Source organism: Montipora foliosa, chromosome 14, assembly GCF_036669935.1.
Source record: "Montipora foliosa isolate CH-2021 chromosome 14, ASM3666993v2, whole genome shotgun sequence".
Taxonomy (NCBI): domain Eukaryota; kingdom Metazoa; phylum Cnidaria; class Anthozoa; order Scleractinia; family Acroporidae; genus Montipora; species Montipora foliosa.
The window spans coordinates 14885348-14903823 of record NC_090882.1 but is presented as its reverse complement, the minus strand read 5'-3'; the positions used below and the strand labels follow the sequence as shown (position 1 = coordinate 14903823).

Sequence of the window (18476 nt, the reverse complement as noted above, 5' to 3'; positions counted from 1 at the left end):
TTCTTTTACTCGGAGTAATTCTATTTTGTATACAAAAATTTTTGTATACTACTTCCCCACCGACGCAGCACCACAGTTTCTTTAGAAACTACCCCCTCATTCTATTTTGTACACTGATTTTCACATCAAAACGAATTTGTTGCTGAATTAAAGCGAGGAAATGGAAGAAAGTTGTACTCGGCTGCAAGAAAACACTGAGACGGGCCATATACACTATTCCGCCTGACGGTTTTTGACGCCATCTTTGCTTGGGGGCAAACACGGCTAAATTTACAGTAAATGTATGGGATTTTGGCCGACTTTGAACGTCTGTAGCGCCGCAGAGACGGATTTCCACTGTGAAAGTGTCTTTTAAAATTAAAAGACATTTATACTGAGATTATTTTCATGAAATATAAAGAACACGCTTCGCGGCTTGGCAAATATTCTGCCGCTATTCACCTCGATTTTACAGATAAATACCATTTGCAATTCTTCTCTTCAAGCCCCTCCCCTGTCGATTAGAAACGCTTCTCGGGCCATTTTGGAATTGAGCAGGGAACTGGGGCGAGCTTCAAATTTGAACCATCACATGAAAGATAACATTGAACTCTTAATTTTTTTTTTTTTTTACAGTTTCTGTAATATTCATAAAAATAGGCAAACAAAGTGATTTTCACCTCTCCTATTTCCAAATAGTGGGACCATTACAGCATTTCCCAGTTATTCTAAATCCGATTAAAATTTTTAAGAGCTTCTATAGTTTTGGGGCACGCAGCCTCAAAATCAACACGATCTCTTCCTCAAATGAAGAATTATCCTTCATTGTCAGTTTGCCTAAAATGAAGTATTATCCTCCATTTTGATCACTCTGTCCCAGGACTTGTGGTAGCAAACTAAAAAGAAAAAACAGTAAAAAGTAAAAGCAGCCCTTGGACAGGATTTGAACCCGGAGCACCCACTTTGAAGGAACTGTTTTTATCCACTTAACCACTAAAGAACAACTAACTAGAAAATGTGCCGATTATTTACCGAAAGTAATTGGTATATATATAAAATCATTGTTGAATAATGGTTAAGTCTGAAGCTTGATTTTAAAATGGTTAGCTTTCTCTTGAAGTTTAGTAACAGACATTTTTCACTGTGTAAGCTTGCTTCTTAGCGGGTGTTAATACACGTTTACAGCGGCACTTTTGGAAGAAAAAATTATTGCCATTAATAAACAATGACATCCTCGCGGTTAGTGATGTGATAGTCTGGTGGTTAAATGAAGGGGTTATTAATCACACGTTCCTAGTTTCGAGTCCTGCGAAACGACATTGGGGTTCGGCTTTTAAAAGAAATATGTTCACTTCCCATGATACCTATCAAGCCTTCAGGGTCCAATTAAGAATAATCCTTCAATTGAGGGAGAGACATGGTCGATCAAAATTAGAGACGTTTGTATGGATTTTAAACTATGTTTTAAAGTCCGTAACTTGGTCTCTGTTCGACCTAAAAGCATCAAACTTGGACAGATGACCAATCTCAACCTAATTTAAGGACGGTACCTACTAATTAAAGATATTTTTGCCCCGGTGTATGATTATGCAGGAAATGTAGATCTTAACAAGTGTTATTGAAATCCAAAAAGAAAATTGGGGGTAACCACGCATTTTTCAAAGATAATTCATGAATAATATTCGTAAAAAGCTTTAAAATATGAAGAAATGTATGGCGTTCTTTCAAAAAATTAAAGCTTAATTATCTCTCAACAATGCATGGTTACCCCCAATTTTCTTTTTGGATACCAAGAGTACTTTAATACTAAGATCTACTTTCTCTATAGTTTTAAACCGCGCAAAAATATCCCTGTATTAGTAGGCATCACCGATAGGAAATCCGAGTATCTCGAGATGCGCAAAACGTATGCGCAATAACAATGGTAGGCACCGTCCTTAAAAGAACAATTAGCATCTCCGATAGGAAATCCGAGTAATCCGAGTATCTTGAGATGCGCAGAACGTATGCGCAATAACAATAGTAGACACCGTCCTTATTCCTTAATGCCCGGGTTAATGGTATCTTTGGTATCTTTTGTCTGACGGCGTTGTAAATTTCACCCAGCAAGGCGGAAGCCATCTTGAAAGCGGCATGAAACATACGATACTTAACTCAGAGCCTACATCATGATGCGTTGTGTTCTTAAGTGCGATGATTTAAAGGACTGCAATTGAAACTCGCCCCAGTTCTCTGCGCAATTCGGAAATGGCCGAAAATACGTATATGACACGTGACTGCCATTCCCATTCTCCCAAATCTTCCTTCTGCAAGTACTACACCTCAAGTAGCCTAAGCACCTCAAGTAGCCCAAGCACCCAAAGGAAGTTAAGTAAGCAATAAAGTAAGATAGATTTATACAACGGTACATTATAGGGTATCATATATGAAGTAACTACCAACTACCCTGGATTTTACACTGACCGCCTGAGTCTGCAGTCCTTTAAATCATCGCACTTAGTAACACAACGCATCATGATGTAGGCTCTTGAGTTAAGTATCGTATGTTTCATGCCGCTTTCAAGATGACTTCCGCCTTGCTGGGTGAAATTTACAACGCCGTCTTATAAACTAGCAGTATACGTATGCAAGAAGGTAAGGCTGATTACATCCCAGAATTACTTAAACAGCTGTAGAATCGCTTCTTCGGTTTGACGTCTTTATAATATTGTGATGTGGTATAGCAAATTCATACGACGCAATAATATTGCTTGGAGTGAATAGTGCGTGTAATTTTCGAGTCCCTGTGAGGGATCTCGTTAATGCAAATGATTAATGATGCTTCAAAGAGAATTTTCTTGATATCACGGAGTTGATTGGCACATCGTCTTCTCATCTTATGGACTTGAAATGTTTGTCAAGGTGCTTTTCAAGATTAACAGTGCGGAGGATAATTATGTGTTCAGAAGATGTAGGGGACACTTATTTGCATATATATCCTTGAATAACAAAAGCTCCGTTGTTATGTGTCTTGCTGTACAAAAGACTCCAACTTATTTGCATATATAACATCTGGTGGCCCTGTCTGGTTCTACAGGTGGTCCAACATGTGTAAGATAATGTGTTCTTTGCGAACGAGATCTGTAAGCTAGCCTTGATTCAGCAAAAAAAAAAACGGTGACTTCCAATACAAAGTGAATGAATTGTTGCACTCACAAAAGGAGATCATTTGACACAACATAGCTGGTAAATACCACGCATCGGTGGCTCAGTTGGTTGAGCATCAGGCTGCCATGCCGGAGATCATCTCAGTTTTGACTCCGGCCAGACCAACACTCAAGGTCTTAAAATGACTGAGGAGAAAGTGCTGCCTTTGTAATTTCACAACGTTACCCTGCAAATAGTTAGAATTTTAAGCATTCTTAGATAAGGACTACAAAATGTAGGCCCCGTCTCACAAATATCTTCTATGTTCATAAGTTTCCTGTGGGACATTCAAGAACCCACACACTATTCAAGAAGAGTAGAGGATGAAGTTCCGGGTGTTGTGGCTGTCTTTTGTGAGTGTGGGTGGATGGGGCTAGCAGGTCCACATCAGCTGAATAGCTGCCAAAACGTCAACCTGCTCAAAGAAATAAATAAACCAACAGACAAATTCAATTGGGCATGCATGCTTTTTCATTCCCATTGTGCATGCTGATGATGTCAGAAAAATGATGCCTTGCTGAAAAAAAACTTTCTTTCAAGCGACTTTAATTTAGTTTGCCTTAAATAACTGGGGTTTTAAAAGTTCCACAATTATTGTTTTATAACATTTTCAAAGAGGGAGGTTGTATAAAGGAAAATTATTTTCTCTATTAGGCTTCAATGAGTTCTTTATTTTGTTTGTGAAAAGTATTTTGTCACGCTTTAATGATGTCCTCTAAGATTGGTCAGAAAACTGACAGGTTAATTCATGCATGTAAATGAACTTTATGAGGAACTGATTTGCTCTCTATACATATACATATACATGTACTTCAATACTTACAACAATATAGATACTAAATCTTTCTTTTTAAAGTTTAGGTTTATTTATGTGAGTATTATTTTAGTTTAAAGTACACTGTAGGTATATAATATTTTGTGTGATTGTTAGCATTTTGTATTTAATGTTATTTTTAATTATTTAAGTAGGTACTGTATATAATAATTTCTTCTCCATTGTTTCCACTGTTCAATACTTTTTTTCGATTTATCAGAGCATGGTGTTAGTTCTACTATTTCTTGCCCTTTTCTCTATCTATCTATCTATCTATCTATCTATCTATCTATCTATCTATCTATCTATCTATCTATCTAATGAACTTTATTTTCTGATTCAATTCAAAATTCTCTTCATTTGAAGCACTTTGGAAGTTACAATTGGAGAGCAAGAAAGAAAACAAAAGAAGTTTGCTCTTTAAACTGCGTGCTTGCAATGTCTATGACACTCATGACCACCCTTACTAACTAAGGTTTCAGGAACTTTGGATTTTGCAGTACATTTTAACTTTCTTTTCAAAATTCTTAGACTAGCTATATATTTCACTGAGATCCATCGTTACCTTTTTTCTGTGCCAAAAAGTTAACTCTTTTTTGCCTACCGCTCCTTGAAATGAGGTCTAAGGAACTCTTATACCTATGGACTGTTACTTCACACTCTTTAGACTTCTACCCAAACAGCCATGACAAAGCCCACCCCCCCATGATTGATTTTAGGCTCTACCCTAGGCAGAGGTGCAGAGAGAGAGAGAGAGAGAGAGAGAGAGAGAGAGAGAGAGAGAGAGAGTTGTTAGACATATCTTAGGGTAGTACGTGGCAAGAATCAAATGAATTTGTCAGGTACAGTACATGTTGGTTAAACCCTTTGGATCTGTCACAGGGGGGTTAGGGTTAGGGTTACAAAGAGACTTGCATATTATGTACATATTATTGAGTACAAAGTCCCAATTACAACATACGCATTATGTATTCTACCATAAATTTTAAATACTTTTCCATCATAGGCTCAATGAATTTTTTGCTCTCGAAAAGACTTTCTGGGTTCCGTGCACTATCTATTGGGGATGTATTTGAAAAGCTTTGAATTAAGTAAGATTTTCTTTGATTTGTGATTTGATGGACAAGTAGACTGTAAAAGCAAAAAATAAATGGCTAGGAACATGTCTACAGTGTACGTATGCAAGATATTTTATGTGGCATAGGCATGGTAAATTGTTATGCTACTTATTTATGAAAACCTGTTAAGCAATAAAGCCCTCGACGTGGATGTTATTCTACCAATTGTCACACAGTCCTTGATGTACCAGAGCTGGTCAAACTGGTCTCATTATTAACTACATGTAGCTTATCGAAACACAAAGTCAACGGAAACCCAACTCTACCACGGAATTTTAATTACCGAGAGTTTACCTCGGTTGACTTTCCCGCGGCAACTTTGGAGCCTAGCCGCAAATTTCCCTCGGCAGAAAAGCGGCCTACTGCGGGAATACCGAGGGAAAGTCGCGACAGGGTGACGCAGCAATGACGCGGTAAAGGGGTCAATACTTCCAGGCGGTACTGTAAATATGAAGCTGATCCCATTAGCTTTTTAGATGGAAGAAAAGGAATGAGCCATTAGGCTTCCCTGTTGTAGGGTTTTCTTTTTTGATGTCAAGCCATAATTTGGATCCATCTCTTTTAAATTGTAGGTTTTTGCCAGGCACTCAAAAAAGGCAGGAAAAAAGAGTGCGATTTTGTTGTTGAATTTCATATTCAGTTTCACCTTGTTTCGAGAAAATCTAAGCAAATGAATTATCCAAAGCTACATCTTCTTTGAATCTGGATGGATTTTTTTTTAATTTGCATTTTTTTTTCACACGATGACCCATCAGCAAAATAAAAAGGGATCAATAGCAAGAAATGTCTATATCCATTGCTTGTTTTATGCCTTAATATTATACATAATGAAATTACGTGAGTCTGATTGGTTGAGAGCAGTGCTGTTTTTTGTGTACACAGTGCAAAAAAGAGTTAATTCAGTGCAATTTAGAGACAGAATTCCCGCTTTTGATTGTGTAATAAACAATAGGGTTTGGTAAGAACCAATCAAATCTTTTGCTTTGAAATCAAATGCGAGCCCTGGATGGTGCAAATTATGGAAGCACAATTTTTGGATTATTGTGTAATATGAGTGTATTGTTTCTGCTTAACCATCTCGAATTTTTTCAGGTATATTATTAATAAGTAATCATATGATTTTTCTCTTGCTGTTTGGAATAAGTGGTCGCTTTACAGGCTTGTGCAATTTTGCTCATCTTTGAAAAAAAATTCTTGTGCTTATTTATTCCAAATCGCACTCAAAATCATACAAATAAATTATGGTCGGAAGAATGTGCACTTTATTCTCAGTCACATAACCAATTTTTAAATTTACAGAGAAAACTATTTGAATGAAACAATTCAAAGTCTTGAAATGTAAATAATTTAACACTTGAATTCCTGCTTTGACTCAAGTTATGTCGCAACACGAGTCAACTGCGAACCCGAGTCAACCACGAGTCATGAGTCAACCTCAAGTTAAGATCGAGTCAGGTTAAAAATTTTTTTTTGGGAGAATTTTCTCCTTTTTTGGCACCTGTACCTTGTCCAGGATGCAAACTACTGGCAAAGCTCACGGTAGCAGTCGACAACTGGACAAGGCAAATGTCAATGTTAAGGCACTGTACTGCATCAGGGCTCAAAGTTTATTTTTGGCTTTGGGAGCACTTGTGCTACCAAGTGTTTATTTCCAGGCACACTGCCAAAATTTTAGGCGCACAGCAGAAAATATTAGGAGCATAGCTTAAAATACTGGGAGCAGCTGTTCCAACAGAAAAGCAGAACTTAAGACATTATTACGTAATTCTCAGCTTTTTGTATTTTGTTTTAATCCTGTGTTTGTTGTTTTAACTAAGGCTGACTTTTTTTTCGTTGGAGACAGCGACAAAATTGTTGTTTTTAAATCAACAGCAAATTACTATAAATTACATGTTATCTTCATGTTAAAGTACATTCGAGATAACACAAAGTTTTCATCATGTTTTTCCATGATTCCATCAGGTCACCAAGTTCAGACTTGATTCTGTTGCAAATGGCAGAAATAAATTCTGCGCATTTGACGTCGTTGTCGTTGGTTGGCCTGATGTTAACTCCATTCATTTTATAAAGCAAAAGCAGCAGCCGTTAGTTTGTGAACGGTAGTTCTTCTTTCGTTATATTATAAGCAATGTTGAATTTGACTTCAAGCTCTCGCTGAAGCTCTTTCCACTGGGCTATTTCCTGTCTGGCCAAAACTCCTGGGAGTACTTTTTGCTGCGTTGCTGCTTTCTATTTACTGCTACCAATAAAAAAACAGTCCTTGCAGTAAACGTGGCTCTAACTCTGTAAATGCTTGATAAGCATCTCGCGTTTAAAGTTCTTGCACCCATTGACTTTCCCTGCTAGGCCGGGAGAAGTCTCTTTTCTTTTTGCATTGTACGGGAAAAGAGGCCTCTGCCATGAGTGGAAACTCACTTTTATCCAACCTCCGTCCACTACCTTGGATGGGATTCTCAAACTATGGTGTTCCATCTCCGCCAAACAACATCGGTTGTCAACATCGGACTGTTGCCTCAACATCCAAATTTTCAGTTATCGACAACGGACTATTGAGCACTATAACATTCAACTTTTACAGTTGTCAACAACGCACTTTTATCTCAACATCCAACTTAACAGTTATCGACATTGAACTATTGACTCATCATCCAAGTTAACGATTATGAACGTTGGAATTTCTCATGTCAACAAAACAAAATGTCAGACTTTGCCAAATGCCGTGTTCGTCTTTGCAACGTTCGATGTTGAGTTCTGTACTTGCGTACCAAATCCGCCAATAATTATGGGATTGCCAGAATGACGTCTCAGTGGTGTAAGCCTCGCTCTTGTGTGAAAAAATGGCGGTCTTAAGGAGTGTTATTCAGACGGTGAATGATCTAGTCTCAACAATTGATGCTCTGTCCGATGTATCTGAAATTGGGATTATAGTTGAGCGACTCGATTTTTCAATTTATTAAATAGAATGCTGGTTAACCTCAACATTGACCAAGATATCATTGGTACTATCGTTACTCTTCACTCTACTGCTGCCGCTAAGGAGAGGTCTGTGAATGCGAGTGGAGGATAGTATCCTCCGTGTTTTGCATCAGCGTGGAAGACCATCATTTGAGATATCCAGAGACCATCTCTCATATTTACTTGAACAAGGTTTCAAAGTACAGGAAATAAGTTGTATTCTTGGAGTATTTGCTCCCTCTGAACATGGTGCCCTTGAATATGGAGTAGGCCTTTAAGCATACGAATGCCAATGTTTTGATTGCTGTTTTGGGCGACCGTGACCAGTTCATTAAGTTATTCATCAGGGATATGACTATAGCATCCTTTAGAATAAGGTCAATTATAAGAGGAATTTAGAGTGGGGGGGGCTTTGCAGAATGTTGGAAGGCTGGCTCTTTAACAGAAAATTATTGAGTACAAGACAATACAAGCACGATGACTTAACTGGGATATAATTCACTTTTTTTCTTTTTTTTAACAATTTTCTTTCCTTGAAGAAAAAAGGCTCATATTGTTAATAATAATAATAATTACATTTATATAGCGCAGACCTCTATATGAATATATTCAGTTGCGCTTCACAATATTTTAAAATAAAATTATGTCAAACCGTCACGTGAACTAAAAACATAAGAAACTATTAAAAACTACAACCATATACCTATTTAAAAGCTAAATTAAAAATGAGACATGAGTAGAAAAACCTATTTAAAAGCTAAATTAAAAAAATGAGTTTTAACAGCAGTCTTAAAAGTGTCCAATGTCTTTGTGTTGCGAATTGTTGAAGGTAATGCATTCCAAAGATAAGGTGCAGCTGACTGGAATGCACGATCGCCAAGGGTTGGACGGGTCTTAATGCTAGGTAACTCAAGTAATAAAGAGTCGTTTGACCTAAGGGAGTATCTGGATTGCTTTTTGATGCAAATTAAATCAATCAGGTAATTAGGAGCTAGACCGTATAAACACTTAAATGTCAAAAGCAAAATCTTAAACTTTATGCGGTAACTAATCGGGAGCCAATGAAGGTTAAAAAGCAGTGGTGTAACATGACAGAATCTTGGTGCTCCTATGACCAGCCGAGCTGCGGCATTCTGTATACGTTGGAGTTTCATGATATGTGAATTCGGGAGGCCGTATAATAGGCTATTACAATAATCTACTCTACTGGTTATAAAAGCATGAACTAATGATTCGGTAGTTGGACGACTTAAATATTTCCTAATTCTACGTATGTTATAAAGATAATAAAAAGCAGATGAGCAAGTTTTGTTAATATGACTTAGCATACTCATTTTCGAGTCAAACCAGGTTCCTAAGTTTCGAACTTCACATGATGGAGCAATTTGGGAGTCGCCAACCAATAACATACTGATGTTGCTGACTTTCTGAAGTTGTTGTCGCGTTCCAATTAGAAGACATTCTGTCTTATCTGAATTCCTGTACTTATCCCTGAGGAAACTGTTACAGTAATGAAAGAAAAAAGAGAAAACTCCAAAAAAATTTTCAAAGTGACTGAATCTTGGCTTGAGTTTGACTCAGGCTTGTGTTTGACTTGTGTTGCGACATAACTCGCTTTGACGCAGACTTGTTTTGCCATTAATGACGTTTACATAACGTGGTGATATTCAAGAAGAGGTCAGAAAAATTACCTACATGTAGACTGACAAAAATGTATCATGTCATTTTTATTGTTTTGCTTATTCCAGATTTTTCCAAGTTAGGCTAAGTACATGTAGGTTCTTTTGTTAAAAGTGGTATTTACAGTAGTTTCAAGCTATCTGGGTTCTTAAGTTGGTTCTTATTTCCACAAAAGATATCTAATCTATGACATGTGTAAGGGACATTTTTCTCGATACTTACAGTAATAACCATTAAGTGTTTTCAGGGGCGAATCTAGGGGGAGGGTGCAGGGGATGCACCCCCCTCCCCCTTTAGATGACCTGCGGCTTTCTAATACATTTGGTATTCTGCGGAAAAAAAAGAAAAACGTCTCCAGTTAGGTACCCCATTCCTTAGTGGTGCATCCCCTCCTAAGAAAAATCATGGATCTGCCCCTGAAAACTACATCATTCTTACTTTGTTTTTTACATGTATTTCCTCATTGTTCTAGACATGAAATCGTGATGTAAAACTGTAACATCTAAAATGCATAGGCCTCCGAAGCGTGAAAGACTATTTTTAATGAAGCAATAGAGGCTAGACATCTCAAAGTTCACATGGCAAATCAAAGTTGTTGTTCCATTTGCCTGAAATTTCTAGGTCATTTTCTAAAATAAGAACCTGTTTAATTTTTTAGGCTAACCTGTTTCTTATGTAACAACAACAACAACATTTATTTAAACAAGATAGAAATTACAGCGGAGCTGATGTGGTCATGTGTTTAAGAATTTAAAAAGTACTATTTACAAATAAAATTTATACCAAGCTATTTATATGCAATTCTATGTTTCAGTGTGTTTTTAAACAAGCTTCTGCTTGCAATTGAACATGTATGATTTTCAAGAGAATTCCATAGAGATATGGCTTTGTAACAAGTGGACTTACGAAGAAGTTGATCTGATTTCGGCTTTGGTAAGGAAAAGATCAATTTCCTTCGCAGGTTATAGTTGCAATCATATTTCATAAATAGCTGCTTAATCGTAGTAGGAGTTGGTGCGTGTGCTAATGAAAGCAATCTATATCCCAACAAACAATTAATAGTAAACCAGTTGCTTCGGGCTAGGATCTGGTTGCTGGGGGAGGGGGGGGGGGGAACGACCTGGTTGCTAGGGGGGGGGGGGTCGACCTGGTTGCAAGGGGGGGGGGGTCTCAGGGGGTGCTTTTCATTATGCCTGACCATCAGGTCGGAGACCAGTGGAACTAACTGTGATGATAACCGAGGGTACTCCCTTGGGGAAAATACCAAGGAAAAGTAAAGAAAGAAAAATGCCAAACCCCTTCCCTCGATCCCGCAACACACTACCTTGGGGGGGGGGGGGTCTGGGGGCATGCTCCCCCAGAATTTTTTGAAATTCTTAAGTTGCAGGGATGAGTTTATATTCATTCTGAAGCCAAAGCAATGTTCTTTAACCACAGAAAAACCAGAACTTTTTTAGACAATTTAATGATTTAATTCCAATACCCACAAAACAAAATTGATTGTCTACTGGTAGGTAGATCGCAAAGCAAAAGAATCGGCGGTTGACGGTGATCTTTTATTTGCAGCTAAATCCAGTAATTGCTCCGGCCTGTGATTGGTCGTTGGTATGGTGGCAGGACTCTAGACACCTTGCGATAATTTGACGATGGAAAATTCATATCAACTGTGCTGGTACTTTCAGGTCTACACGTAAGTACTCATCTCAAATAGCGCGTAAGCCTAAACACCCATTTTAAACAGCCTGAATGAACAGTATTTAAGTCTAAGCACCCATTTTAAAAAGGTTAGCTTTCGATAATTGTCGTGGTGGCTGGTTGCCATTTTTCTTAAAATTTTAATTTGAAAAAAGGAAAACAAAGTATCTAGTAAAATATAATAAAGCCTATTTCAAGTAAGTGAAGTAAGACCGGTGAAATTCCAGGATTTATTCACATGTGATCTTTTCTCGGCCGCCATTGGGAAACTGGGACATTTCAGTTGGTCTTTTATGGAGCACAATTCTTTTCACAATGCATTACGGGCATATCGTTTTTCTGAGTTGAATGTGGTATATAATAAAGTGGAACGCAGCGTATGAAGTTGTGACATTCTGAAATTGTTTCATATCACAAAAGACGGATCAGGAAAAGGACAAAACTGTGCTTTTAAAATTATCTTTGTATTAGAAAAAAAAGTCTGTTGAGATGTTAAAAGCACCTGGGTGAAGCCATGTCCACAGCTGGAAAGTTTGCCCTGTGGCAGAGTGGCCCTTAATAAGGCCCCTTGGGTCTAAAATGAATTTTTTAGCCTAACAGGTTCTTATAATTATGCAGGTTTTTGCTGTATTTTAAATTGTTTCTGTATTCAATCTGCATGGATTTCCACAGAGATACATGTCGTAGAGAAAACCCTCTTGGGTCTTTTAAGAATTATACCTTCTGAACTTTGTGACCTTAGGAAAGCAGTACCCTTCGAATGTAAATTACATCTTTGCTTCTACAGATTCTTGGAACTGAGGAGATGAATGTTGAAACGCGCTACAATGATCTCTCAAAGCACATGTGTTTACTAAGTAGTTCCCCTAAATCTTAAATTTTAAGGTTTTTTATTTTTCTTTAATATGGTTATTAATAGTTTGTTTTCCAGTTCTCCTTTTTGTTCCCCTTAATATTGTTATATCTGTTTTCTTAATAATTGTTGTATATACATTTTCTGTTGCTGTACATATTCATACATGTATTTTCTGTTTGTTTGATTTTTTGTATACCCTTTTTGAAAACATCCAGTCTAAAATTAAGTAGCCTGCCTAGAATAGCTATGCTAATTGCGGGCTACTATGGTCTCTGTATTGGCTTTTAAAATAAAGATGAGTAGCACAATCATGATGTACATTTGGGAAACCAGTATCTTGAACGAACACTTCAGGCCATATCTCCGCTGGTAAAAAGTGCTAGCCACTCACATTTCGCAGATATGCTTCTCACATATTAAGTAACATTTACTGTGTAGATTAGCGAAATCGGTCGCTTAAGTTTAGAATAAACGGATTCGGTTGTCCACTTTGGGGACAAAAAATGGCGCGTCACGCGTAACACGCAAACTAGTAAGACGAGCACAACAAGGTTCTTCAGACGGCTTGTACTTTATTCCTCACAACGAAATCGACAACATATTTCACATAAACAATGTTGCAACCAGTAAATAAAAAAAATGTGGTTAATTTCTCACCAATGACGGAGAAAAGAGGCCGAAAAGCACAACAGTCTTGAGCGTCACGCTCCTAAAATCTTCAGTGCTGTTTTGCAATTTGCGTCTGTAACCCACGGATGTTTTGTGGTTAGGCAGAATAAAATATGGTTCGAGAATGCTCATTTGTGGTAGTTGCTTTGGAGAAAGTTTTACCGAAAATTTCTCAGCACACGAGAAGCCAGAGCACTTTTTCTCAGTCTGAAACACTTTGTCCGCCATTACAATTTGCCTTAGAGCCAAAGCACAGCTTCGCAAAATGTCCTCTGTATCTTGCTTGTCCGAGCTCACATTACAAAACCCAAAGAAAAACAGAATGCTCATTTCATGTACAAATTACATGCCAAAGCTCAGAAAGAAACAATTCAAATTGTGAAAGAACGAGACCTCTTTGTGAGTCTGAAACGCTTCTTGACGTTCAGAGGTTGACAAAGCGAATTTAGAGCGTGAAAGAACCAAAAGTTTCTCCTTGCAGATCCGCCATTACGTTTCGAAACGTTCCCTCAGAGCAAGCTTTGCTACCAGGCCTTGACTTGTTTTTATCCAGTTAAACCAGTTTTTTCTGGACTTCAGCCCATTTTGCCCTGTTTTTTGCAATCCATGTGGGACATTTCGCCGGAATTTCTCAATTGCGAATCAAGCGAAGCATATAATCAACTCTGAAATTAACATTTCTGTAATGTCAAAGTTAAAAATGAGAATATTTCGGGTTATTTAACAAAATTTTTTAGGGTAATCTAGGCAAAATGAGGAAATTACCATGCCTGCAAGGGGTCATGGGTAAATTTAAAATTGCTTATTTTTGATCCATCAGTACAAAAAATTTCATTTAACATTAAGATATCAGCTTAAGAGGCTATTTGATTTTGTCAGGTTCCTTTTCATCCAATTTTATGGCAGCATGAAAATTTTTGTAAAATTTCACTATGTTACACAAATGTACATCATGATTGTGCTACTCATCAAAGTATGTGTTGTTGTTGTTGTTGTTGTTGTTGTTGTTACTGGCTATTTCCCTGCTAGCAGAGGTCTCTCATGGCGAGGGAGAGAGACCTCGAGTCCCTCCTCTCATTTTTGCCCCGCCATGAGAGACCTCTGCTAGCAGGGAAACTGGTTATGAGCATAACTCATTGATTTCCAGATGTCATCCAACAAAATAGAAGCAAAAGTCTCCGGAATTATTAAATGATACAGGGTATTTGAAGAACAAAATAATAATTAATGAACTCATGTGAAGTGACTTGAACAAAATTAAGTCAGTAATTAGTTTTGTTATTCTTATCCACAGATTATGGAATCGGGAGTGGTTCAAGGTTGTTCTGAAGCTTGTTTGTAAGGGCTTCCCAAGATTTTAATAATGTCAAGGGTAATTACTGAAAGTTTCTTTGAATATTTAGAGCGTTGGTGCTAATTGGCTTCAGTGCAGCTCTGATACCCACACAAACAGTCATACATGTATATGTTTATCACTTGCACTGATTAAAAATGAAGGCAAACTTGATGTCGCTGTGTGCAGCCTGCTGGGATAGTTTTACTTACCAGAGTACTTATTCTAATCATATACATGTAAGGCCAGTCACCCATTTTTGTGTCTGAATAACTTTCCCAGTAAGTGCTTATCCTTTACAAAAAGCATAACACTACTAACAATAACTATTTTCCACTCCCACTACTGCTACTACTCCTACTCCTGCCTGTACTAATACTGTTGCTCTACTGATGGCTGCTGTCGCTGCTTCTGCTGCTACCATTCAAAAGTATTTACTGTTACAGTTGCCCCATGTTCTCTTGTCTTATCACCATCATTTAACCATCACCAACTTTAAGCTCTTGAGAGAGCTGGTTCTAGGAGAAAATGACGTCTAAGGCTCACCAGTTTAAGAATGCAATGCGTGTGTATGCCGCAGAATTAATATGCAACACGGGAGTTTTGGGCTTTCAGACTTCTAAACTCGCATTTTGCATTTATAGTAAGCTGCATTCACATGCTGAAATTGTAAGCCAGTGAGCCTTTGATGCCAGTTTTCCCTGGACCCAACCCTTTGAGGTCCAATCAGTCAGTTTTGAACGTGAGTAATGGCAGATCATGAAATCCAAAACTTACACTCAAAGTAAACGGCCTTTGGTTAAAAATCAAAGCTTGAAATTTTGCCAGTTAGGTGTTAAGGTAAAACACTTTCAAAATCTGAAGAAAAAAAAGGAAGAGGTGATTTTTTTCATCACAAGAGAATTTTAATGGTACAGTACCTTCCTCGCAATACTATTTGCATAGTTTTTTGTTTTAATTAAGCTGGTTAAGGTACACCTTGTTGTGATACCCAGTTAAATTTAGGTCTTTTTTCCAATATCTTTTCCTTTGAAACAAAGTCATTGACTCCAAATCAGTTTTTAAATTTGGAGTACGTGCCTTGTAAGCCACAATCTCAAATGTTGTATCGCTGATCACATTTCTCTCCCTCTCCCCTCCAATGTTGATTTTCAGTAACGCATTGTAATCTCTGGAGGGGGAAAGGAGGAGGGCTACCTATTTGCGATCAGCATTGTAACCGTCTCTCGGCAAAAACTCTTTCTTGGAAACTTTTGCATAAACCTTCATGTTGCACTTTTTGCCTTTGGAATCCTGAAGTTTGCCCCATTGCTGAGGAGGTTTGTTGTGACAAAAGTGGTTATGCATCCATGGATAAAAAAACTGCACAGAAATCTGGGGGTTTCATCAATTAAGGTGACTCAATGCGGTTTCAACACTTTCAAGCAACGTTCTTATTAGAAGGACTGGCACTACTACGCTGTATCATATTACCAATGTTATTGTATGGTACCATATGATACTCCTATTATTGCTTAACAATGTCACCATGGCAACAGGAAAGCCCTATAAAACACCCTATATTTGTCTTTAGTTCCTCATACATGGTATCTCAAAAACAAACTTTAAGTTTAAAGAATTCTGTGCTGCGGATTCAGAGCTACCTTAAATGTGTAATTTTGTTAAAGTGCCCCTAACCCTTCAAGTTGTTTTTTTTTTTGGGTAGATTTTCATATCTTTCAAGAACTCATTTTTGGAGAAAGTTTTTAAAAAAATTGAATCCTGATTTTTCTACGAGCGCTTAAAGTGAAGGCAGTCGCAACTACTTTTTCATCTATCGTTCGCATTGTCTATATCTCGAGCGTGACGTAAGAAAAGGACATCGTGCGAGCTTGAGTTGTTGAAATGTCCTTTTCTTACGTCACAGCTAAAAAAAGTGTCAAATATCGGACGCTTCTCGTTGGCTCGTTCCTAATAAGCCCACGAGACAATAATTTGTCCAGCGGGTGTTATAGCATGCAAAAATTAAACATTTTACTAACTTCAAGTGCTCGTAAGAAATCAGGATTCAATATTTTAACAAAAAAAATTCCGAAAAGGACTTCTTGAAAGATATGGAAATCTACCATAAAGGGTTAGGGGCACTTTAAGGTGGCTCTGATTCCAGTGCACAGAATTTTTTTAAACTTTGCAGAAAGGTTCATGTCGGCCTTCTGATCACTTTCCAGCAATAAAAATTGGGATCACCGAGTTCGTTTTTGAGATATGCGCAACTAAAGCCAAGATATAGGGTATTTTTGCTAGCCTTTCCCAATGCCAAGGTAAGTTATTAGGTCACAGTAATGATTGCATCTTGTTTGGAAATAATCAGTGTTTCATATGGTACCATAACTTTGCTGGTATGCAATACATTGTTGTAGCGTCACCTTTCTAAACAGAATGTCTCTTTCTTTTTTGCGGCCCACTTGTCGCCTTTTTCCTTCTTAATTTTGTTAATGAAAACATTGAAACTGTTTGAATATGTTATGGTCAAATTATTCTTAAATGTCTTCAATCAAAATCACTCTTTTCACGTCTACGGAGATTGTCACGCAATCTCACATTCTACAGAGATCCAGCAGGTCAAATAAACAAGAAAGTTGACCCGTAATATTTTTACTCTCAAAGACCAGGCCCCAGTTGTTCAAACGATGGATAGCACTATCCACTGGATAAATCACTATCCACTAAATAACTCAAATGGCTTTGCTAGTGTTTATCCACTGGATTGTGATTTATCCGGTGGATAGCGTTATCCATCCTCTGAACAACTGGGGCCAGGTCAACTTCTCTGCCTGCATTGAAAAAAAATCAACATTAATTTTCCTCGCAACGGAAAGAATAACAGTAGAAAACTATTTTTATCTTTATCATTGTGATCGATAGCAGAGAAGTGTCAAAACTGGTTTGAGCAGCATGTGGATTGCATCAGTGTATCATGAAGTTAATTTACATCTACGATGATCTCAATCATGTTTATTGCAGGATCTCTCCTTTCCCAGCACCTCATCATCTGCATCTCGGGGGGCCCATGAAAGCATGTCAGGCCAAGCAGCAAGTAGGAAACTTAAGGTTACTCTCCTGAGCAGCGAATGGCAATCTACAAAAGGAAGCTTGTCGACCATCAACAGAGAGCTTGCCATTCAGTTGGCAAAACATCAGAATTTGGAAGTCAGTGTGTACCTTCCTGAGTGCAGTGAAGAAGATGCAAGAATTGCAGGGGAAAACTATGTTAAGCTCATTAAAGCAAGAAAACTGATTGGATATGAACCCATTGAATGGCTGTCTTATGCACCTCAAAACCATGAGATCGATTATGTGATTGGACATGGGCTAACACTTGGAAAACAAGTGCAACTCATTCAGAGGTACATAAATTGTAAGTGGATTCAGGTTGTGCATACAGCCCCTGAAGACCTAGGAATGTTCGAAGGATATGCAAATGCAATTTCAAGATCAGAGGAAAGGCACAAGGCAGAAATAGAGTTGTGTGAGTTGGCAGATGAGGTTGTAGCAGTTGGTCCCAAGTTGGCTAATGCGTACTCACATTATCTCCGTCACTGCCAGAGAGACCAATCTGTTATTGTACTCACACCCAGCATTTTTTCTGAATTTTCTCCGGTACAGCAATCAACTGAAGAAAGAAGGACATTTTGTGTTTTGGTTTTTGGGCGCGGTGACACTGAAGATTTTAAGTTAAAGGGCTATGACATTGCAGCCAAAGCCATTTCTGAATTGAATGAAGAATCTTACCAACTGATCTTTGTAGGGGCACCAGTTGAAAAAAAGGAGGAAGTAGCAGAGAAGTTGTGTCAATATGGAATTGCACGAAGGCAACTGACAGTGCGCTCTGTCATTGAAAGCAGAGAAGATATAGTCAGATTGTTTTGTGAAGTAGATCTTTGCATAATGCCATCAAGAACTGAAGGTTTTGGTTTGGCTGCACTTGAAGCATTATCCGCAGGTCTTCCTATTCTTGTCAGTGGAAATTCTGGTTTAGGAGATGCTCTGCAGAATGTGCCACATGGTTCAAGCTGTGTAGTAGATTCTGAAGATCCTGCAGATTGGGCCAATGCAATTAAAAGAGTCCGTAGAAAGAGGAGGAATGTTCGGCTCAAAGAGATGAAGGATCTTTGCATTCAATATGCTGAGGAGTACAGTTGGGAGAAACAG

At 38.0% G+C, this 18476-nt stretch overlaps 1 protein-coding gene across 2 annotated transcripts in view; it reads left to right on the top strand.

The window, feature by feature from the left end:
- Nucleotides 1-2431: 2431 nt before the first annotated feature.
- LOC137984641 (uncharacterized) overlaps nucleotides 2432-18476 on the top strand; it is a 41602-nt gene continuing 25557 nt past the window's right edge. The window contains exons 1-5 of one of the 2 annotated variants that reach the window (XM_068831849.1): nucleotides 2432-2613; nucleotides 10547-10665; nucleotides 11299-11422; nucleotides 14247-14324; nucleotides 17289-18476. The exon at nucleotides 17289-18476 is cut by the window's right edge and continues 34 nt beyond it. In XM_068831849.1, the coding sequence (XP_068687950.1) occupies nucleotides 14316-14324; nucleotides 17289-18476 (1197 nt within the window). In that variant the 5' untranslated portion in view covers nucleotides 2432-2613; nucleotides 10547-10665; nucleotides 11299-11422; nucleotides 14247-14315. The remainder of the gene's footprint in view (nucleotides 2614-10546; nucleotides 10666-11298; nucleotides 11423-14246; nucleotides 14325-17288) is intronic. The other variant, XM_068831850.1, reaches the window with a different exon arrangement.